Here is a 25,175-nt window from a genome sequence, read left to right as displayed (position 1 = left end):
TTTCCACTGTCTGGGCATTGTAGAACTTCAGGAAACATGACAGGTGCTCAGAGTCCGAGCTGCTTCAAAAAGCGGAAATTCTCATTTTTTGTACCATAGTTTGCAAATGCTATAACTTTTACACAAACATTTTTTTTTTTACCCAAACTTTTTTTTTTAATCAAAGACATGTAGAACAATAAATTTAGCGAAAAATGTATATATGGATGTCGTTTGTTTTGAAAAATTTTACAACAAAGTGAAAAATGTCTTTTTTTGCAAAAAAAAAAAAAAAAGGTAAATTTCGATTAATAACAAAAAAAGTAAAAATGTCAGCAGCAATGAAATACCACCAAATGAAAGCTCTATTAGTGAGAAGAAAAAGAGGTAAAATTCATTTGAGTGGTAAGTTGCATGACCGAGCAATAAAACGGTGAAAGTAGTGTAGTGCAGAAGTGTAAAAAGTGGACTGGTCATTAAGGGCGTTTCAGCTAGGGGGGCTGAAGTTGTTAAACAAGTCACATGAGCGGACACTCAGTTGCCGTTTGGTTCATTGCGAACATTCCAAGTCCCTGTAAGGATAAGAGGACACCGGCTGGACTTAGGTGGGACGCCACCTCGATACATCACACTGTGTCCGAGTTCCTGCGATTATCTGCTTATGCTCTATTAACCCTTGGTAGGACCGACATACGGGACTGACTACCCTATTGAAGCTGAATGTAATCATTGGAAAGGTTGATATCCACTAACATATGAATTGCGGTTTTTCATATTTGGACCTTCTGGTGGTCATCAATTGATTGCGGTCTCTTATGCTGCATCTATTGCTGCTATTAATGCGATTTATTTTACATGCTGCTATTGTGTATAAGCGATTTATTTATATGCTGCTATTGTGTATATGTATTGATATTTGCTATTTTATACACTGCCATTTTAGGGAGTATAATCTACAATAAATAGTTCTCATTCGATTCCATATTTGAGTGCCTGGTCTTATTTCTTCTTTGTTTCCTGTGACTGGGTGGGTCACAAAGACCAAGAGCACCTTATCCAAATTACTGTAGTGATCCAATAGCTGTAGTGATCCACAGACACTTTGGATCCAGTTCTGATAAGTCACCCCCATTGTGTCCAAGAAGTGGAGAGAAAACTGGATTTTTGTACTTGCCATAAAATCCTTTTCTTGTTGGATGCATTGGGGGACACGGCACCATGGGTATATGTCCAGCTGCCACTAGAAAGTTATAAATAAAAAATAATAAAAAATATAAAAAAAACACACAAAAACAGTTGGCTCCACCTAGATCTGCTATATCCTCTGCACAGACACTAAACTAACAAGTAGGTGCGAAAGCAGTAGGAGCATAAAAAAAAAAAAAAAAAAAAAAAAAACCACTGTAAAGCCAACATATCCTAAACCAGAAAGTGGACCATTATCAAAAGGGTCCCAGGAAATCCAGAAAACCTGAACGAAGAGAAAAATAAAAAATTAAATATATTTCATTTGCATCCAACGAGAAAAGGATTTTATGGCAAATACAAAAATACAGTTCTCTTGTGAATGGCATTAGGGGACACAGCACTATGGGACGTCCCAAAGCAGTCCCCAAGGGTGGGAAGAAACAGCCATGCGAAGAACTTAGCGCAAAGCCGCTTACAGAACCTTGCGACCCAAACTGGCATCAGCAGAGGCCAAGAAATGAATATGGTAGAATCTGGAGAACGTGTGAATTGAGGCCCAGGTGGCAGACTTGCAGACCTGGGAAGCAGAGGCTAAATACCAGACAGCCCATGATGCCCCCACCGCCCTAGTGGAGAGAGCGGTCAACTGGAAGGAGGGCTTGCGACCCTTCGCCCTATGGGCTTCCTTGACAGTCGACCTAATCCAGCGGGAGATGGTAGCCTTGTAAACCCTTACGCCCGAACAACATCCAGAGGTTGGAGAGACCAGTCTCTGGGATGAGAGGGGTTGGGACAGAACGAAGGTAGGACAATCTCCTCATTAATTTGGAAGGAAGGAAGAAACCACCTTGGAAAGAAAGGAGGAAACTGGGCACAGGACAACTTTGTCCTGGTGAAAAACCAAAAAAGGGGACTGACGAGAGCACCGCCAGCTCCAAGACTCTGCAAATGGAAGTAATCGCGAATAAAAACACAACTTTAAAGGAGACAAACGGGGTTTGCGTGCATGAAGCATAGTCTGGATGACTGACAGAGACCGTGGAACCTCAGGACCACAGCCTCAGCCACGCCGTTAAATGTAGCCAAGGTAAACTCAGGTGGAATAGGGGACCTTGAGAAAGGAGGTCGGGATGCAGAGGCAACTGCCATGGGGCGTGGGTTAGCAGGAAGACAAAGTCTGCGTACTGTTGTGGAAATTTTATTAGGATGTGTATTTAATATATTGTGTATAGTCATCATGTCTCTCAGTGTCAGGGTAAACCATTGGAGTGGATATCTTCCCGTGTATGTCCTGATAAAATTACTATGATCCTCATGCATGTTTATCTGGCATTGATCACTGAGCAAGGCTAGATAAAATTAACTTCAGTGGTAATGGTAGATTATTGCATACATTTGTTTGTTGGCTAGGTTATTCTAAATGATGGCATCTTGCCTTCCTATAGGTCATCACTTCCTGCATCCATGTTATGGGCAAGCCCCTTTTACACCTTTTAGTGAGTAAATAAAAGAAACAGACCTGGGCAGGGGGAAGGGAGTTGCTCAGCAGAACTTAACATGAAAACACCTTTGGCTGACTGCGGTTGAGGGATTTTTACGTTTCCTTACAAAGTTTGACGAGACGCGGATTTCAAATATTAAGATTTCTATTTCAATACGACGCCCTGCGGGGCCAGTCCGGAGCCACCAATATTGCCGGAACCAGATCCATTTTGAGGCGTTTGAGTACCCGAGGAAGAAGCGGAAGGGGTGGGAAGAATACAGCAGACTAAATTGGGACCACAGGAGCACCAAGGAGTCTATCTCCAGAGCCTGAGGATCCCGAGACCTGGCGACGTAAAGCGGGAGCTTGTGATTCAGACAGGAGGCAATCCACGTCTGGGATTCCCCAACACTGATACAGCTGATCAAACACCTCTGGATGGAGAGACCACTCGCCCTCGGGTCAAGGCGCTGGCGATTGAGAAAGTCAGCTATCCAATTGTAGACCCCAGGGATGTAGACCGCGGAGAGAGTGGGAACATGTCCCTCTGCCCACCGCAGGATGAGAGGCGTTTCCTTCAGGACTGACGTGCTTCTGGTGCCCCCTGGTGGTTCAAATAATCCACTGCAGTGGAGTTGTACTTCTAAATCCAGACAGGATGACCATGGAGGAGACGAGACAAACAGGACAGGACTAGGCAAATGGCTCTAAGCTCCAGAATATTAATCTGTAGGGAGCTCTCCCGTATCTACCACTGACTCTGGGCAGTGAGACCTGAAGACTAACCCCCAACCTGCCAGGCTGGCATCTGTGGAGATTACCTGTCAACGGAGGAGAAGGAAGGATCTGCCAAGGGAGACTGTTAGCGGGTTCAGCCACCAGCGGCAGACCTTTGGGGAAAGGCGGTTTGGGCGATCGAGGCCTGACGGAGACTTGTTTCACTGGGCAAGAAGAGCTGAAGGGACCGGGTGTGGAAATGGGCGTAAGGAATTGCCTCGAAGTGGCAACCATCTGGCCCAGGACGCGCATGCACACCCTGATGGAACTAGGAGACGGCTCGCTAAGGTGAGCCACCCCTGACTGGAGAGACACTACCTTGTCCTGAGGAAGGAACACTCGGCCAAGGAGAGGACCGTGCCTAGGAATTCCATCCTTTGGCTGGGAACAAGGGAGGACTTTGTGTGATTCACCAGCCAGCTGAACTGGGACAACACGGAGAGGGTGATGTGGAGGCTGGACAGGTTGTCCTCCCGGGATGGAGCCTTTACCAGAAGATGCGTCCAGGTAGGGTAATATGGCAACTCACCTGGCACGGAGAAGTGCGACTAGGGGAGCCAACGCCTTGGTAACGACCCTCAGGGCGGACGCCAAGCCGAAGGGCAATGCCACGAATTTAAAATGCAGAAAACCAACCGCGATGCGAAGGTACTTCTGAGGAGACTGAGCTATGGGGACATGCTATGGGGAGTCTCAGCTGTCTATGGACGACAAACTCTCCCACCTCGAGGGAAGCAATCACCGACCTGAGGTACTCCATATGATATTGGCGGACACTGACAAAGTAATTAAGCACCTTCAGATCCAAAATGGGGTGAAGGGAACAGTCCTTCTTTGGAACGGTGAAGAGGATCGAGTAAACCCCCCCCCCCCCCCCAAAAAAAAAAAACGTTCCAAGGTCAGGGCGGGAACAATCACTCCGCGCGAGTGAAGTGAATGAATGGCCTGAAAAAATAAGCGGCTGCCCGGGAGGGGGACGTGGGTGGAAACGAAAAAGGACCGGGAAGGGCGGAGAATTCTATCTTGTATCCGGAGGACACAACCTCCAGAACCCAGGCATCGTCCACACTTGCGATCCATTGCTCCTGAAAGGAGAGCAACTGCCCGCCCACTCGAAGGGGCAACTCAAGCAGGGGAAAACAGTTATGCAGATAACTGCTTTGCAGACTGGGGTTTGGAAGGCTTAGAGCAGGCGTGCCAGGAGGGCTTGGCCTTGAAGGAAGGCCAAGCCATGTTTTTGTCCTCACAAGAAAAAGAATCTCGAAAGGAGCGAAAGCGCCGAGATAGTGATGCAGACATAGGACAGCGGTGGCGGGGAAGGTTTTGGGGCAGGAGAGAACTTTTCCCACCTGTGGCCTTAGAGATGAGCTCCAAGCTTTTCCCAAAAAGCCTACCAACCAGGAAAGGGAGAGAGATATTAACGCCTTTTTGGAGGCAGCATACGCTGCCCAGGCACGAAGCCAAAACAGTGCGGCGGATGGCCACAGAGTTGGCAGACGCCCTGCCAGAGCAGCGTGCCAATTCTAGAAAGGCATCACAAAAGGTACCAGCATGCCAGAAGATGAGAAGCAAGGAGATTGTGCTCCCCCCGAATAGAATCCAGGGACAAGGACCGACCAAGCCGATTGGCCCATACCACACAGACCATAGCCACCCATAACACAGTAGAGGTGGGACGGAAAGCAGAACCCAGTGCGACAAATGCAGACTTGGACAATGAGTCTATCTTCTTGTCCAACAGATCGGACAAGGAGGCCGCGTCGGCCAAAGGAAGGGTGGTAGCCTTAGCAAGTTGGGCCACTTGTGGGTCTACCTCAGACACAGCCCACATAGCAATGGATTCCTCGGAAAAGGGAAAGAGGACGTCCGAGCTCTAGGCGGGCTGAAGATGCCTATCCGGATGACGCCACTCCTTGGCTAGGAGTGCGTCCAGATCCGCATGGTTAGGGAAAACCAAAGCGAGGCCTCGGAAAGATATGGATTCCTGAGCCGAAGAGAAGGGGGTCTTCCTGCACGTGGAGAGCATCCCTAACTGCCCCGATGAGTTCCTGCATGAACGCAGATAGGGCTGTGTTCTTCTCTGCTCCCGAATCAGAGTCAGAGGTGTCCCCGAGGCAGCAGAAGGTGTAGCAGTCGATGATTCGTCTCCAGCCACAGACCTGTCCTGGGAGTGACCCGAAGATGAGCGGGACATGGTTGTGACAACCCGAGGAAGTTTGCGGGACCTGGTGTCTGAACGGGAGCGTGCCCCTACGAATGAAGAGTCCCTGGGAGGGACCTAGGCGGCTGCAATTTGGGCAGACAAGCGGTCCAGCGACTCAACCATGGACTGGGAGAGTGGTGTTAAAGATGTGTGAATTTTATTCTATATTTTGTATTTCTAGGATTGTAATGAGTTAACTTTTTCTTCTCCAAGTGCACACCCACCCCCTCTGTTTCAAGATTGGAGAAGAGGGGGGGGGGGGGGGGGCAAAGGGCTGTGCTGTGAGAAGTGTCTGATTTCTCATCTTTGTACAGGCATCCCAACATGGGAGCTATATAAACTGTGAAGGAGTTCAAAAGCCAATTATATGGCTCGATGATATGTATATATTATTCACTGCCTATAGAGAAGCACCTCTTTGAAGTGTCACATGACGTAGGCAGTATTCTTGTTAGGATAAACGCCATTACAAAATGGCGATGGTAACCAGATGTTTACATTAGTTCACATTCCAAAGTAGGACCCAGTGCGCAGAAGCCAGGGTGCTATCTCCTCTCTTATCTCTTCTTCCTTTTTGACCAATGAAAATGTTTAAGCCTCGGTGAAAGACTTCCCTCTACTGAAGATGTATATACGCTTACCCCATGTAATAAAAGTTAGAGATTGCTTTGACCAACTTCTGTGTCAGTGTCCAGTCTCTCAACCACGCGTGGATATTAACCCCCTGGGGGTACATTGATTTGGAGCACCAGAGTGCATCAAAAATGCTCTAATTTAGGGCTACTTTGACAATTGGGCAAGGTTCCTTTTGCCTTGGGACAGGGAGGCAGCCCATTCAGGAAGAACCGACCCAGAAGGGGTGGTCAGTGCGTCCCGAGAGGGTCTGAGGGCAAGGCACTGGACACAAACGGGCTCAGGTTGACCGCATGGCAACTTTTTATTACAACGGGCGTATGAATAAAACATGGCGACCCCGAGGGGAGGCTGGGGATGGGAGTCTTCTCTGATAGATCACCAAAAAATAAAGCCTGTTTAGGCTAATAAGTTTTAATATCTGGGATAAGGGAGGTTAACTTTTACCATCTTCAATTAAAAGTACTCCTAAGTATAAGTGAATGTGAGCTATAAAGAAAGGGTTAAAACTAATGCTCGGTCAGTTCTGTAACACGTTCCCTGTAATTGTAATGTCGGCCGGGGAGCACTCCCCACACCGGCACACACTTGAACTCTGTATTCACTGATTAGTGCAATACTATCCTATATATAGCATACTATGGATGGTTCTATGTGGGAACCAATGTTCACTCTTGTGTATACTCCACTAGTATTCTGCTGCACTCATTATCAGAACTACTACAAGCATTAGAATTTAAAAACTCTAAACTGTCCCCCAACATGTTTCGCCATCTAATCTGGCTTCATCAGGGGTAACGGACAGACTTGAGGGAAGACGCTGCCCCTGAACCTTATAAGTCTATCTCCGCCTTAACAGCAGGCTAGAGAGCCAATGGGTGCAGGGAAAAGGAAGACATGGGTATGATGAGAACAGCCCTGCCAATGGGCAGACGATAGGTCACCGTGACTCATAACACTGTCATCGGGGAGTAGGGTGTGTTCTCATGTGTCGGCTGCGTGCCCAAAATCTGCGCCAGGACTTGCCTTCTACAAGCGCTAGTTCGCTGAAATGCGACTGCGCAGGAACTTCAATGAATTTTTAGACGGTCTTCTGGCTCCCGTACTCACGCGCCAACACTTAGTCTCAGGGCACACATCTCCGTCTTACTGCGGCTGCGCGTGAACTTCATCTCACAGCTCTCTGTTTCATACGCCTCTGCAGGCACTTGGTCTCGAAGTGCACTCCTCTGTCTCAGTTCGGCTGCGCAAGGACTTAGCCTCACAGCGCTTAAATTAACAGGTACCACCAGACTATACTGCGGCTGCGTAGGAACTTGGAGACCAAACAGGCGCTATAACTGATAATGCGCATGTGCTGACACTTGGTCTCACACTACACTGTTTACATTAGTGAGTCCTTGCAAGCTCAGTTATACAGTGTGCGATGAGTCATGTCTCAAGTTTACTGATACTGCAATATATTGTATCAGATTTAGTGTTAAATACTACTTCTGTGTTGGCAGATTAAATTCTTGTGATGTCTTGCCAACATATAATTTAGAACAAGTGCACTGGGCCACATACACTATACCCGTTGTTTGGCAATTAATACATTGTCTGATCTCATATTTCTTGTCATCCACAGGGTTAATGAAATCATCTTTTTAATGTATGGACAGAAACTGCATCTGCCACATGGGCAGCTTTCCACCACATTTGATCTCAACCATGTTGCTTTAGGGGGGGGTCTTTTCGGTACAAACTCTACACTAGATGGTCCTTAAGGTTTTTCCCCTGCGATACGTGAAGCTGGGTTTGGTCAGTAGCACTTCCCTAAGGTCATTATCAGTTAGTAAAATATGCCAATGTTTTTGCATGACTTGAAAGACTCTGCGATGCTGTGCATCAAAGGTGCCGTGGCACCTAATGGTGGCAGGGGTAGCACTTTTTTCTTTTTTACTTAGAAGGTCAGAGCGGTCAGTACTCTTGGCTCTACAGAAGGCTTTATGTAGGGCATGGATGTCAAACTCATGGCCCTCCAGATGTTGCAAAACTACAACTCCCATCATTCCCTGATAGCTGTAGTATGCCGAGGCATGATGGGAGTTGTAGTTTTGCAACAGCTGGAGGGCCACGAGTTTGACATCCCTGATGTAGGGTCTTCTTGGGGTACCCACCATTTTTGGAATCTATCATACAGGGTATCACATTCTCTAAGGAACACAAAGTCGTCTGAGCAGTTACGACGTGCCCATATACTGCCCAGTGGGTATTCCTCTTCTCAGAGGTAAAGGATGGTGGCTTTGCCAATGTAGTAAATTGTAGACGTAGGTTTGCGATAGACTTCAGTATTGATGCGGCCACCAGAGTCAATGGAGATTCTAAGGTCAAGGAAAGTCAGGGTGTGTTGATGTATCTCTGAAGTGAATTTCAGGTTTATGTCATTGAGACTTTTCACAAAATTATGAAAAAGTGCCATTTTGCCATCCCACAAAAATCAAGACATCCTTTATAAATCACCCCCAAAACAAAATGTGCTCAGTATATTGTTGAAAGTGTTCCGTAAAGAGGTGGTGTTCTCCCACCACCCTAAAAAGAGATTAGCATAATTCGATGCACACTTTCTTCCCATTGCTGTACCAACTTGCTGTAAATAAAAATTCCCATTAAATAGAAAATAATTATGTGTGAGAAGAAAACGGAGAAGTGTAAGGCTCCTTTCACACGGGCAAGTTTTACGCGCGGGTGCAATGCGCGAGTTGAACGCATTGCACCCGCACTGAATCCGGACCCATTCATTTCTATGGGGCTGTGCACATGAGCAGTGATTTTCACGCATCACTCGTGTGTTGCGTGAAAATTGAAGCAAGCTCTATTTTGTGCGTTTTTCACGCAACGCAGGCCCCATAGAAGTAAATGGGGCTGCATGAAAATCGCGAGCATCCGCAAGCAAGTGCGGATGCGGTGCGATTTTCACACACGGTTGCTAGGAGGTGATCGGGACCCGATCTTTATTATTTTACCTTATAACATAGTAATAAAGGGAAAATAATAGCATTATTAATACAGAATGCCTAGTACAATAGGGCTGGAGGGGGTTAAAAAAAAAAATAATTTAACTCACCTTAATCCACTTGTTCGTGCAGCCGGCATCTCTGCTGTCTTGTTCTGTGAGGAATAGGACCTTTGATGACGTCACTACGTTCATCGCATGGTCCGTCACATGATCCATCACCCAGGCACTGCAGCAGTCACAGGGATATCTGGAGAGCGTCCCTGAAGAGTGCTGACGAGATGGAGGCCCAGATTAAAAGCAAAAAGTAGGCGAAAACCTCTGCCCACAGCAAAAGCAAAGCCTATGCTAAATTGGGATTGGAGGGGAAGGAGACCCCTCCCAAGAGTCAAGAGAAGAGAGGAGGGGCGGGAAGGATGACGCCTAGGCCACGAGTAATGTCGCAGCCAGGAAAGGAGCGCCGTCGGTGGGGAGGAACCGAAGGCCCTCTGGAACAGAAACACACACACACACACACACACACACACACTCCTGGCAAGAAAAAGCATGTGAACCCTTTGGAATGATATGGATTTCTGCACAAATTGGTCATAAAATGTGATCTGATCTTCATCTAAGTCACAACAATAGACAATCACAGTCTGCTTAAACTAATAACACACAAAGAATTAAATGTTACCATGTTTTTATTGAACACACCATGTAAACAAACATTCACAGTGCAGGTGAAAAAAGTATGTGAACCCTTGGATTTAATAACTGGTTGAACCTCCTTTGGCAGCAATAACTTCAACCAAACGTTTCCTGTAGTTGCAGATCAGACGTGCACAACGGTCAGGAGTAATTCTTGACCATTCCTCTTTACAGAACTGTTTCAGTTCAGCAATATTCTTAGGATGTCTGGTGTGAATCGCTTTCTTGAGGTCATGCCACAGCATCTCAATCGGGTTGAGGTCAGGATTCTGACTGGGCAACTCCAAAAGGCGTATTTTGTTCTCTTTAAGACACTGCTTTAATCAGATAATTTTTATTATTTTTATCATCAATTGACTTTCAGATCAAATATCCAAGTATCAAAAAGACATCAGTTAAAGGATAAACTGCATAAAATATCACTCATGCATAGTGTACACAATGCATATCTTATAACTAAGACATCACAAGCCTACAGTTTCCAAGATTAACTAGGAATTGTACAATAAACCTAGTCCCATACCCTTCCATCAACAAACATCCCTATAAACTCCGCCCCCCCCCTTCCCTCCCAAACCCTCCAAGAGCAGGACATTGTTTCAATAGGAGCATTACTACCTCAATTTTTTTCCCCCTTCATATCGGCACCGTTCCAATGATTTTAATACTTATTAAAAGCAATGAATTCAAATTAACCATACTTCCATACAGTTATGGTACTCAGCCCACGATCTCATATCACCAGCTGTCACCAGCAAACATATACCATATATTCCACCAGCCAAAAACCTGTCTGTCTCTCCCCGCGATCACATTCAAGAACACACTACTGAATTACACACAGTTATTCTCACTGATCAGCTTTACCGGGTACCCAGTATACTCCTCGTTAATGCTAACCAAGGACTACAGCATCCCGAGCCATCTATCCAACTGCCCCAAATTGCCTCAAATTTGGTCAGGCATTTCCTTTTATGATACACGCCCCTCTCAAGGCGAACTACCATATTCAATCTAGCAACATACTCCGAGACCTCTGGGGGTATCTCCTGTATCCATTTTGCTGCAATAGTCTTCCTCGCCTGATACAACATCCTCTCTATTCCAGTAACTACTGTAGATTGCAAATTATCCTCTGGTAGTATTCCTAAAACACAAATTTTCGGATCCATCTTAAATTTAGTATTATACACCTTATTAACAAGATGTAGTATTGCTTTCCAGTAGGAGGTCAATGAAAGGCATGACCACAACATATGTAGGAGATCAGCTTCAGCGCTACCACATTTCGGGCAATCGGGACTGTCCCTGCACCCTACTTTATGCAGGAATACCGGAGTCCTATATACTCTGTGCACTAGGTGCAGCTGAGAGAGACGTGCAGCCTCGCTAAGAGATAAAGTGGGAGTAAGCGCTACTACCTCTGACCATTGTTCATCTGTAAGCTCACCCAAATCTCTTTCCCATTGATGCCTGCTTTTTAGCGGATGTCCTTTGAGAAAATCTTCCAGTAAGGCCTGATACATCACGGAGATTGCCCCTTTCACCGACCCAGCAGCCACCACTGTGTTCAGTGCACGATTAGATGCAAACACTATTGGAGCCACTTTAGCTTGAGCATCCAATGCATGTCTGAGCTGTAAGTATCTATAGAACTGCGAGGAAGGAAGCCCAAACTCTGAGCATAGCTGTTGATGTTGTTTTAATACCCCACCCGAGAAGATATGGCTCAAATTCCATATTCCCTTATCATTCCATCTAGAAAATCCAGCCAGACCTTCCAACTCTCTTTAAGCCATTCTGTTGATTTATTTCTATGCTTTGGGTCATTGTCCTGTTGCAACACTCATCTTCTGTTGAGCTTCAGCTGGTGGACAAATGGCCTTAAGTTCTCCTGCAAAATGTCTTGATAAACTTGGGAATTCATTTTTTCTTCAATGATAGCAATCCGTCCAGGCCCTGATGCAGCAAAGCAGCCCCAAACGATGATGCCCCCACCATCATACTTCACAGGGATAAGGTTCTGATGTTGGTGTGCTGTGCCTCTTTCTCCACACATAGTGTTGTGTGTTTCTTCCAAACAACTCAACTTTGGTTTCATCTGTCCACAGAATATTTTGCCACTACTGCTGTGGAATATCCAGGTGCTCTTGTGCAAACTGTAAACGTGCAGCAATGTTTTTTTTTTTTGGACAGCAGTTTTTTGGACAGCAGTGGCTTCCTCTGTGGTAACCTCCCATGAAATACATTCTTGTTTAGTTAGAATAGAATAGACGGCTCTACTACTTGGGTAAATGCTAGAGGTGCGGGCTGCTTGAACTGACTCACCCAGTCAGGGGCATGTAATCATAGAAAGAAGGAAATTAAGCAGGCACACTCTATTTGGGTTCTAATAAATATTTATTTTGCATTAATAATCAGATGTTGGGTAATTTAGTGTTTAGGTATATGTGGTTATAAGAGTACTGTATGGGTAATATCACTCTGTGGTGAGTATCCTGGAAACAAAATAGCATGAAAAGAATTTTTCAGTATAATAAAATTCAGATAAAAAATGGTCTAAAATAAAAATGAAAATGATGCAATAAAAACGGCTGCAATAAAAAAGACAGCTGCAATAAAAATTAAAAAAAAGGTGGAATGAGCGATAAGTCTGTTAGGTCTTTCAAATGCTGTTTTCTTTATCACAGTGGCTGCTGTTCAAAGGGTAAAAACAAATCAAGTATAGTTGATAGGGATATCCCGAGTACTGTATTATTCCTTTGTGGAGACAGTTCATCAATAATGATGCCGCTTAATCCAGGGTAAGTACTGCGCTGTATCAATATTTTTCTATATCATTACTATGTATGTATAGTTGCGGTACAGGCTGTAGAAGGAAGCGGAGCTCTGTGCCTGGGTGCGGCGTCCCGCACTGTCTCTGGCCACAGAGATCACTTACCCTTCCTGGCGCTGGTACTGTTTTCTTCTGCTCCTGGTCGGCACTTCCTGGGAGGTTGTCTGTTCAGTAGCGTCCCTCGTGTTGCCTTGGATGCTGAGGGCGTGGTTCGCGCGTCTTGGTGAATGACGTCAGCGGCCCGTAGTAGCGATCCTGTTCAGCGCTTGAATTTTCTGCTCCTCCTACTCTGGTTCAGAGTCGCAATTAGTGCGATGATCCCCGGCTGCTTAAACGCGTTTCGGGATTTAGTCCCTTCATCAGTAAGTCATTAGAACCCAAATAGAGTGTGCCTGCTTAATTTCCTTCTTTCTATGATTACATTCTTGTTTAGTGTTTTACATATCGTAGATTCGCCAACATGGATGTTAGCATTTGCCAGAGACTTTTGTAAGTCTTTAGCTGACACTCTAGGATTCGTCTTCACCTCATTGAGCAGTCTGCGTTGTGCTCTTGCAGTCATCTTTACAGGACGGCCATTCCTAGGGAGAGTAGCAGCAGTGCTGAACTTTCTCCATTTATAGACAATTTGTCTTACCATGGACTGATGAACAGCAAGGCTTTTGGAGATACTTGTATATCCCTTTCCAGCTTTATGCAAGTCAACAATTCTTAATCGTAGGTCTTCGGAGAGCTCTTTTGTGCGAAGCATCATTCACATCAGGCAATGCTTCTTGTGGGAAAAAAAATAAAAAATAAAAATCAAACCCAGAACTGGTGTGTGCTTTTTATAGGGCAGGGCAGCTGTGACCAACACCTCCAATCTCATCTCATTGATTGGACTCCAGTTGGCTGACACCTCACTTCAATTAGCTCTTAGATATGTTATTAGTCTAGGGGTTCACATACTTTTTTCCACCTGCACGGTGAATGTTTACATGGTGTGTTCAATAAAAACATGGTAGCATTTAATTCTTTCTGTGTTATTAGTTTAAGCAGAGTGTGATTGTCTATTGTTGTGACTTAGATAAAGATCAGATCACATTTTATGACCAATTTGTGCAGAGATTCATATCATTCCAAAGGATTCACATACTTTTCTTGCAACTGTATTACTAAATCCCATTTGCAGTCCCTCTGAATGGGGCGCCATTCCTCTATTGCTACTCTTATAAATAGACAACAGGGTGTTACCATTGCACTGGTCAGCTTTTTAGCTTTATATTTTAGGTTTACCATTCATTGGGAATGTTCTCTCCGATTACAGGGGAAGGGCAAATGGTTCCTCACCTCACACTGAATACATTATGGAACAACCCAAGATCTTATAATCTGGTCATATTTACATCATTCAGGGGAAAACTTTTTCCACTTACAAATCATCCTTAAAGGTAAGGACAAATTTCTCTTTTGCTTTTCCTCCGGAGTGACTTATGCTAGAAGCACCGCTCGTTGGCAGCAGCAATTTTTCATTCTCTAAATAAGAAGCTTGAACATCCAAAGAGCTGGGAAGAAAAAGAAAACAAGTCAGAAAATCAATTCAGGTATGTAAAGCATAATTCTGGTTCTAGCGACCTGGATGAAGATAAAAATAATAAAATCATCATCAGCATCTAAATCATCATCATCATAATGGCCAGGGTATGGTGTGTTTTTTTTTTTAGAATTGGATTTGTGTAAGTGTATAAATGAATTATAATGAATTGACTGTTGGAGTGATATATGGATGCATGCATTATGAGTAGAAATGAGCGAATCAACTTCAGATAAGTCGTTCCAATACTGTACGGAGCCCCTTGAAACTGAACCAGAGTTTGGAAATCGTTTTAACAGTTTCTGAAATTATGTGAAGTCTCGCAAGTTTTATGCGAATCGACTTCGGATATTTCAACTGAAGTCGATTCGCTTATCCCCAATTCTGAGATTCGGCTCATGTCCATGAAGGTCGAAAATATAAGTATTGTCAGCCTAGATCAGGGATCAGCAACCTTCGGCACTCCAGCTGTTGTGAAACTACTATTCCCAGCAGGCTCCATTCATTTTGATGAAGAGCAAAGCAAGAATGCATGATGGGAGTTGTAGTGCCGAAGGTTGCTTATCCCTGATCTAGGCTGACAATACTTATATTTTCAACCTTTAGGGACACGAGCCGAATCTTATAATTCGTACATAAAATTAACAAATCCAATAATTAAAAAAAATAAAACACACACAACTTATACAATTCCTCAAACTGCTCTCATACTGTTCGCGTATGTTCACACGGAGGATTTGGCCCGTGATAAATCTCACAGCAGAAACCAATGAGCTGTGGTTTCTTCTGTAGGTTTTCATGTGGACCTGCTCTAGGTTTAGCCGCCTGCTTTGGCTTCGCCAGGAGTTCCAAATGGTAACAGATGTCAAGAATGGACCTAAATAGTTTGGCAGGGTCTTGGAAAAACGTGCAGCGAAAACCTTCGACCACAAACTGTGGCACAGCCTCCCATTGAAAACAGGAGCCTGTCTTAGTGCTGTTTGGACCAGATTTATGGTGCAAAATCTGCTCTGAAACATGCAGCCAAAATCTGTCTGAACATAAACTTTAACCAAGTGTGGTCCTGTAAACGTGTGAATGTTCCTTAAGGCATCGCATACAGAAGGTGACTTTGTTACACCTCCCTGAGATACAGATGGAGAAACATTTTACACAACTCACCAGAGTTCTTCATTGAATGTCCCTCTATTGTGCATGTATATGGACTTAACCGCGACACAACCACACCATGTGGACATATCACAAGTTATCAGGCACAAGACTTTGTATCTGAGACATTGCAGCTAACACTGATTGGCAGGTAGTCACCAAGAACTGCAGGTATGAATGGAGAATGTATGTTGTCTAGGGAGCTCGGCAGTATGGGCCTCCACTGACAGATGTGAGGGAGTGGGATAAAGCATCCAAAATAGAAGCTTCCCTTGGAAAAGCCCTGGTAAACTCCTTACGATGCAGTAAAACACGTCAGAGGGGCTTTGGTGGTGCATAAAACACACATACTACATCGACACTGCACAGTTATGAATACATGCAATGGAGACCAATAGAATATTAAATGGAAACTTCTACACATGGATCCAGCCAGATCTGACCCCATAGTTTTTAATATATTGTTTTCGGCAGCCTGATATTTTGTAAAAGCCAATAAAGGTTTGGTTGTAACGTAGCGTGGAGGAAAGGGTTATTACTTACATTATGGCAATTAGCCGTGTTGTATTCAACAGGAACCCCACTAACGCACTAAGTTTTATATTTCTCAGATAAGCTGTAAAATCTTCAAGAAAGAAGAAATCTGAATACCAAACGGATCAAAGCTCAATACGACTAGGAAAACAGATGCAGTCTTACCGGTCGGAAGCAGGGCGCACTTTGGCAACAGTAGATGCAGCGACAGGTAATCCTAAAGTTGAAGAGAGCGTGCAGTTCTCAAGAGCTTCACTGAGGTTGCTGTTAATTGAATCCGCTAAATAGCTTGGGAAAGTTTCATCTTCGATGTTCTTGTAATGTTCAGTCATTGTAGGGTTCTCCGCTAGGTAAAATGAATACATTAGATTAGAATTACAGTTCATAAGGATCCATCTTTACTGCAGGAACAGCAGCAGAGGCTGGCGGGAAACCATGGGACAGTTTCAGTGAAGCCGCCTTCAATTTGAAAGGAGAGTTTGTGACCATTTGTTACTTTAGTCCACTGCTGTCTGAAATAAGTTTTTAAACTAGGGGAAAAAAATAAAAAATTTAAAAAGGAGTTGTCCGGGTTCAGAGCTGAACCTGGACATACCCATATTTTCACCCAGGCGACATCCCTGATGTTAGCATCGGAGCATCTCATGCTCCGATGAGCTCCCTTGCCCTGCGCTAGATCGTGTAGGGCACGGGCTCTTATTTACAAGAGCACACTGCCAGGCGGAAGCTTCAGCCCTGCCCTGTGTTCAGTGACGTCACCAGATCTGATGGGCGTGTTTTAGCTCTGCCCAGCCGTTTTACTGGCTAGGGCAGCGCTAAAGTCCGCCCATCAGTGCCGGTGACGTCACAAGGTTTCCTGGCAGCCCCAGTACGTCACCGGAACTCCTGAAAATGCCTTTGCGAATTAGCGCAGGGCAAAGGAGAACATCGGAGCATAAACTGCTCCGATGCTCAAGTCAGGGGGGCTGCAGGGGTGAAAATGGAGGCAAGTCTGGGTTAAGCTCTGAACCCGGACAACCACTTTAAAAAGGTGATTAGGTTGACCTACAAATGAGCTGATCTCCATGGGTTAGGTGTATTAGAGTCCATTCACACGTCCACAATTCTGTTCTGAACGGAATTCATTTCTATAGGATCCGAAATTGCGGATCTGCACTTCCGGGTCCGCAAATCCGTCCCCGAAAAAAATAGAACATGTCGTATTCTTGTCCGCAATTGCGGACAAGAATAGGCATTTTCTATTAAGTGCCGGAGATGTGCGATCTGCAAAATGCAGAACGCACATTGCCGGTGTCCATGTTTTGCGGCTCCGCAAGACCCTTACGGACGTGTGAATGGACCCTTAGACAGCCTGATCACGCAGACGATTGTTGGGAGGAAAGCGTTCCCTCCCGATAATCGCCTGTGCGCTTGCTGAGGAGACAGACCGCAGTCTACAGCATGGGGAGGAGTGATCACTCATCCCCCTGCTGTAGTGGTTCGCTGGCGGCAGATCGTTATTAGACACCACAATCTGCCGCCAGCAAATCCTCATCTTTCAGCATGCTAAAACACCTGGACTGCCCGATGAACGAGTGCAATCTGCCCATCTGATACACCCTTCTCCAACCCCCCGGTAATCAGCTGCCATTGATAGGAAAACCCAATCTGGTCACACACCTCCCCTGCAGCAGATTGCTGTAACGAGGAGGCCATTTACATACACTAACACGTATACAGGCTGCGTCCAGCAAGAGAAATCCGGGCATCCACAAGAATACCATACATACAGGGTCCCCTAGCAGGAACTATTTCTATGGTGTACGCCCTTGTTCAGGCGTAACAGGATTTCTGAAAGTTCTCATTTTTTTGGTCATAGGTCAATTAACCTCTTCTACCCAGGCCATTTGTTGTTGTTTTTTTTTTTTGCAAACATGTGTCACTTTATGCGGTAATTTTCTAACACCTTCACTCATCCAAGCCATTCTCAGATTGTTTACTCGTGACACATTGCACTTCTTGATAGTTGCATTTAATTCCACCATAATAAAAAAATATTATCCCAAATTTACCAAAAAATTTAAAGAAAAAAAAACGCAGTTTTCTAATTTGAATTTCTCAAATTTTAAGATGGAATGTGAAACCTCAAAATATTTATTACTTAACATTCCCCAAATGTCTACTTTATGTTGGCATCACTGTGTAAGGACTCATGCACACGACCACTTCAATGGGGCCACAAAAGATGCAGACAGCATCCGCGGACTGCAAAAAACAGCACGGTCGTGTGCATGAGGCCTAAATGTTATTTTTTTTTTTTTAGGAAGTTAGAAGGCTTAGAATTTTTCACATAAGAAAAATGTTCCCAAACCATTTTTCTAAGCACCAATTCAATTATAAAAGTAATTATGATGGGCTTACGTAGTAGAAACCACCCATAAATGACCCCATTTTAGAAACAACACCCCTCAAATTATTCAAAACTGATGTTACAGAAGCAGGTGTTCCACAAAAATTAAAGGAAAATGGAGGTGAAATTTCAAAATTAACTTCTTTTTTTGCAGATTTTAATTGTGAGCTGCACTGTGCCACCCACCAAGTGGACAGGGGGGGGGGGCCCGAACTGCACTATGCCAGAAACAGCCTAGTGAGCCAGGAGCCAAGGTACACTTAATGGGCAGTCAGCTGGACAGGGAACGAGCTGCACTAGGCCAGAACAACCACTATACTGTGGGCAGAGCCTTCCTCTTCCAGCTTCCCACTGGTGGTTTCTGGGGCCAGCCTAAGGCTGCTTTCACACTAGCGTTCGGGTGTCCGCTCGTGAGCTCCGTTTGAAGGAGCTCACGAGCGGACCCGAACGCAGCCGTCCAGCCCTGATGCAGTCTGAATGGATGCGGATCCGCTCAGACTGCATCAGTCTGGCGGCGTTCAGCCTCCGCTCCGCTCGCCTCCGCACGGACAGGCGGACAGCTGAACGCTGCTTGCAGCGTTCGGGTGTCCGCCTGGCCGTGCGGAGGCGTGCGGATCCGTCCAGACTTACAATGTAAGTCAATGGGGACGGATCCGTTTGAAGATGCCACAATGTGACTCAATCTTCAAGCGGATCCGTCCCCCATTGACTTTACATTGAAAGTCTGGACGGATCCGTCCCAGGCTATTTTCACACTTAGCTTTTTTTTGCTAATATAATGCAGACGGATCCGTTCTGAACGGAGCCTCCGTCTGCATTATTATGAGCGGATCCGTTCAGAACGGATCCGCCCGAACGCTAGTGTGAAAGTAGCCTAAAACAGCCCCAACAATAAATGTAATATACACAGAATGAACCATCTCGATCGCCCCCAGATATGGCTGTGGACAAAATTCACATGGTGAACATTGTCCACAAACTCATGTGCATCATCCATGGTATAAATTGTGTGGCATCCATGCCAAAACCACCTCCCATTGAGGTCCACCAAGGTCACCAACCAGAATTCTTTTTTCTGGACAACCTATCCCAAAATCACTGGCATTGTCTCCCATGTCGCCCAATGATAAGAGAAATGATGACAGTCACCAAAGTAATCTAGTCAAATACCACCAGCCTCAAAAGAGTCAGACATCCATTTTTTTTAACAGAAAAAAAAAAACACACGTTTTCCGGACTACCCAGAAATTTTAGGATGGTTGGCAAACCTGGCACCACAGATAATTTAGGCTACTTGCACACTCGTGTTTGGTGCGGATCCGTCACGGATCTGCAAAAACGCTTCTGTTTACTGGCGTACATACAGGGGTCACAGTTGCGACCGGGCCCGGCCGTCTGTGGACACCATAGGCCACTGGCATGCTGCACTCACATGTAATGGAGCGCTCTGATGGGGACCAGCATGAAGAACAGTGGCAATTTTGGGTCCCATCAGAGCGCACCATGCCTCAATTACATGTATAACATGGGGGGCACTCACTTACACCCGGCCAGGCAGTTCCGTTTCCATAGTGAAGCAGGGAAACCTCTCTGCTCCCTGCTTCACTGATCTTCAGCTCCCCCTGCTAGCCCCACATCGCGCTGCTGGCTGAAAGCCCGGGAATCTGCCTCCTTTCATCAGGGAAGAAGGCAAGTGTGTGTTTTTGTTTTTCTAACGCTGCAGACTGGGGGCGGGGGGCAGTGTTTGATGGGCACAACTAGAGTGAGGGAGGCACATATCTGGGCATAACTACTGTGAGGGAGGCACATATCTGGGCATAACTACTGTGAGGGAGGCACATATCTGGGCATAACTACTGTGACAGGAACAAAGGTGGGTATAACTACTTTGAGGGGGGCATTAGTACTGTGTGGTTGCACTTAGGAGAAATGTCCTAGATTACCCCGCTATACATTGGCATGGCTCAGTCTTACAGGCCAGCACAGCGCCCCCTGCTGGCGATTTCACAGGGGTAGTCACCATCCCTTCCTTATGTGATTATTCTTTTTTTCTCACCACAGGGACCTCGTTCTGGATACAGCGGATATCACGCCGACACCAGCGACACCCTGGATGAGGTAGGACCAGATTTTCTTAGGACTGGGTGAGAGTAGCCATGCAATGGGCTTATGGCTCTTTAACACAAGCGGATCCAGTGCTGGTAAGCGCGAAAGAGTGCTAAGCCACGTTCCGGACAGCAGAGACACGGAGCATTAACATTATTGATAATGCTCTGTGCCTCTCTGATCTTTTTACTACAAAAATCACAGTGAGATAAAGTTGTCACCGTGATTTTGTAGTAAAAAGATCACAGAGAGGCAAAGAGCATTATCAGTCATGTTACTGCTCCGTGCCTCTGCTGTCCGGAACGGGGCTTAGCACTCTTTCACGCAGCAGATTAGCCGCATTGAAAGAGCCCTTAGTAAGAAAATCTGCCACTTCTTTGTAAAAATGTTTGCACTGTGGCCCATAACACTATAGTTACATCACTGGTAGGGGAGGTAGTCAGGGGATGGAGGGGGCCATGGATCAGTTTCGCACCGGGGCCCCATGAATTGTGTGTACGCCACTGCTTCCGTTCAGATAATACAACCGCATGCATCCGTTTAGAATGGATCCGTTTGTATTATCTGTAACATAGCCAAGACAGATCCATATTAAACACCATTGAAAGTCAATGGAGAACTGATCAGTTCTCTATGCCAGTGAAAACGGATCCGTCCCTGTTAACTTACATTGTGTGCGCCAGGACAGATCCGTTTGCCTCCGCTGCAAGCAACGTTTTGGTGTCCGCCTCCAAAGCGGAACAGAGGCAAACGGATGCATTCTGAGTGGATACTTTTCCGTTCAGAATGCATTAGGGAAAAACTGATCTGTTTTGGACCGCTTGTGAGAGCCCTGAACGGGTCTCACAAACTGAAACCAAAACGCCAGTGTGGGGGGCATGGCCTGACTGGCATGTGAGCAGACGCACCGCTCAGAGCCCCGGCCGACTATCCTGACAACCTCCGTACGCCCGCTGTAATCAGTGATAATCTGTTCCATTTTCAGCGGGGACCAACTCTCCTAAGTCCCGATACCTAACTGTGGTGATATTACGCGCTAGAAAGCCAAAGACAAGGAGGGAAAGGAGTGCGGAGCAGCCACGCCAGTGAAACAAAATGGCGCCGCGCAGGCCGCAGTGAAGATCTCTGAAGTTGGCGCGCGGCTAGAAAAGTTTGCCCGCTCATCATCTACGGCGGGGAACGCTGCGTCCATTTCCTCTCACAAGGCTCCAGATACAGAGTACACTGAGGTCAGTGGGGCACACAGTGTAGGGGCCGGCCCAGGGACTGAGCCTACTATTAAAGATGTCTTCTCAGCTGTTACACAATCCAGCTTGGCTCTTATAAACTTAAATACCCATATGGGGGGCCTCAAGGAGGACGTCCTGCTTTTTAGGAAGGACTTGTGCCAAGTGAATCACCGCCTGGGGAGATGGAGACCCACATTGGTGCTGTTGAAGACCAAATGCCGCCAGTCAAAAGAGACCTACAGCCGGTTATACATAATGTCACACTACTCATCTCTAAATCCGATGATGTAGAAAACAGTCTGTGGCGCAATAATGTTCGCATAGTCTGAGTGCCTGAACGAGCATAGTCGGAGTGCTGTGCCGTTTTTTGAGAAGTGGATTCGAGATAGCTTGGAAGTGATAAATTGTCTCCCCTGTTCACTATTGAGCGGGCCCATCATGTACCGTCTCGTCCACTGCCTCCTGGGGCGCGGCCGAGGCCTACCCTGCTAATAATTCTACACTATCGAGATAGACATGCCATTCTCAGGGGCGCAAGAGACTGTGCTGATCTTACTATTAGGGTCCATTCACACGTCCGCAATTTTGTTCCGCATTTTGCGGAACGGAATTGCGGACCCATTCATTTCTATGGGGCAGCACGATGTACTTCCAGGTCCGCAATTCCGATCCTGAAAATTATAGAACATGTCCTATTCTTGTCCAATTGCGGACAAGAAAAGGCATTTTCTATGAGAATGCTGGCAATGTGCGGTCCGCAAAATGCGGAATGCACATCGCCGATGTCCGTGTTTTGCGGATACGCAAAACACACACTGATGTGTGAATGGACCCTTAATGGGAGCCGCATTTCCATGTTCCCTGACTTCTCTGCGGAAGTTCAGAAAAAAAGGGCGCGATTCTTAGATGTCAAGAAAAGAAGGAACTTGGGCCTTTCTTACTCAAAGTTCTATCCCGCCAGGCTACGTATAGTTGCACATGTCAAGATCAACATGTTCGACTCTCTAGATGAGGTGTGTCAGTGGCTGGATGCCCACGAAAGTAATCTTCGTGGCAACACAAAGATCTGTCGTATCCTTCTATGATGTAGATGGACGTTATTTGCAAGATGGTTCCACATTGGACTCTGTAACGTGTATTGTTTCCTAATGGGACCTTGCTCTGATTCTAGACGGGTACAAGGGTCCAGATAGCTCTTGTCTGACGGCCCGAGTTCCCCATGTTGAGTTCATGGATTGGGGCCTTGGGCAGTCTGACTTTACAGCAGGGTGGTGGAAGCACTGTGTTAATATGGCCGGGGTTTGGGCTATATAGTTTGGTTCGGACCAATTAGTGACTGTTTATGAAAACTGTTACTGTACTTCCGGTTCAGGATTTTTGTCTTTTTGATCCCCTGACTCCCTTACTTAGGAGGAAGATGTCTTATTTGTATTCGTTTTTTTGTGTGGAGGATGGGACAGGTTATAAGTTACTCAAGAGACGACAATATATTTTGTGGTGGATGGATGGCGGCGGGCACTTAGCATATCAATTCTGCCTTGTGGATGGGTACTCTTAACTAGATCCTTGCCTGGAATGTGCAGGGCATGGAGCAAACATCAAAAAGGCATGCGGTTTTCCATGCTCTGCGAACATATCAACCGGCCATTCTCTGTCTATCCGAGACGCATGTTACAGAAGACAGGACCCATTTGTTGCATAGAGCATGGATGGCGCGTGAATTTCACTCTACGTACTCCACTCATGCCCGTGGAGTTAGCGGTCTGGTACATAGGTCGCTTCCATTTGAGGTTACAGAAAACACCAGTGTGAAAGTACTTATTTGTGGTTTTCCAGACTATGCCAAGAATGGACAGACACTGCAGACCGCTGTGTACTGTCAGAAAGTCCACCATGTGAAGACTAGGAAGGACATGAGCACCAGCACACACCTGCCAGTCACTCTCACCTCTATGGGAATCTCTAGGGCACACCAACCAAAGTCAGGACTATGCTGGAGAGGAGTCCCACAAGCCTCATCCATAGTCAGGGACTCCGCTCACAGCGCCACACTACGCCATGCCTCCCCCAGAACTTATTTGTGACGAGCAGCCCGTTACGTGCCCGTTACGTACACGTCCGGCCACTCCTACTACGTCCTCAGTCCAGGCTCCGGACTGAGGAAAGTTCTCGGCACGCTCCAGCCGCCCCATCCGGGCTGTGCCGCCCGCTCCGCTCAGTGACACCTACCTGGCTAGCAGCGCCGGCTCTCTGGAGAGCGCACCAGTAACGTGTGGCTCCCTTAAAGCGCGGGAGAACGAGCACAACAACCCCGGCTCTCCGGTGTCTCGCTTTGAAAGCTCAGCTGTGGTGGGCGGAGCCTTAACGGGAGGCGGCTCCAACTGTACAAAAATTGCAGCGCGCGTCACTCAGCAGTCACACATTGGCAGGGGGAGGAGTCTGCGGACAGCTGTGCGACCTGTTATGGGCGGGATTTGGGCAGTCCTGCCGCCAAAAGGGATGTACTTATGAGGGGCATGCGCAGTTCATACAATATAACGCGCTGTATCCTTCGCGGGCAGCTCCAGAAGGAACCTCCAGGGGGCGACATTATACCGTGGCGTGCAACAGTTGTACACATGTGCAGTACTGCTCTGTGTGGTACATGGAGGACCCTATTTAGAGTTCATGATGCCCCCCCACCAATTGATGTCCATATAATTTAGGTAGCTGATAGCTGTCCCTCCTAGCTACCCCATATGTATGCAAATTAACTGCAAACAAATCTACAAAACGGCATGGGGAAGATTTTACTATGGTCTCATTCAGAAGACCGTATAAATGGGTCCGCATACGTTCCACATTTTCGCAGAACGGGTTGCGGACCCATTCATTTCAATCGGGCCACAAAAGATGCGGACGGCACATGGTTGCTCCATTCCATGACCCCGCAAAAAAAAGATGTGTCCTATTCTTGTCCGTTTTGCAGATAAGAATAGGCATTTCTATAATGGGCTGCCCATTCCGTTCAAAAAATTGCAGAACGCACACAGGCAGCATCCGTGTTTTTTATATGAACTCAGTCTGGCTGCGGTGCTGCACACTGCCTATCTTTATGCAGTGCAGTAAATCTGTGTTGCAGAACATGGCGCGGTTGTGTGAATGAGCCCTAAGTCTGACATTTCCTATGCTAGTGTTACTAAGGCTACTTTCACACTAGCGTTTTTGCTGGTTCCAGCATGGATCAGCAAAAACGCTTCCGTCAATGATAATACAACCGTCGTCATCCGTTATGAACGGATCCGGTTGTATTATCTCTAAGGCTCCATTCACACGTCCGCAATTGTGGTCCGCATCCGTACCGCGATTGTGCGGAACGGATGCGGACCCATTAATTCTCTATGGGGACGGAATGGATGCAGACAGCAC

The 25,175-nt window shown here is 46.2% G+C and overlaps 1 protein-coding gene across 1 annotated transcript in view; it reads right to left on the bottom strand.

The window, feature by feature from the left end:
* CEP192 (centrosomal protein 192) overlaps nt 1-24,140 on the bottom strand; it is a 175,616-nt gene extending 151,476 nt beyond the window's left edge. Inside the window, 3 exon segments of the mRNA XM_044292847.1 lie at nt 14,203-14,331; nt 16,209-16,389; nt 23,997-24,140. Of these exon segments, the coding sequence (XP_044148782.1) occupies nt 14,203-14,331; nt 16,209-16,375 (296 nt within the window). The 5' untranslated portion in view covers nt 16,376-16,389; nt 23,997-24,140.
* Between the last annotated feature and the right edge of the window lie 1,035 nt (nt 24,141-25,175).

Source organism: Bufo gargarizans, chromosome 5 (assembly GCF_014858855.1).
Source record: "Bufo gargarizans isolate SCDJY-AF-19 chromosome 5, ASM1485885v1, whole genome shotgun sequence".
In the NCBI taxonomy this organism is placed as follows: domain Eukaryota; kingdom Metazoa; phylum Chordata; class Amphibia; order Anura; family Bufonidae; genus Bufo; species Bufo gargarizans.
This window is presented reverse-complemented; position numbering and strand designations above follow the sequence as displayed.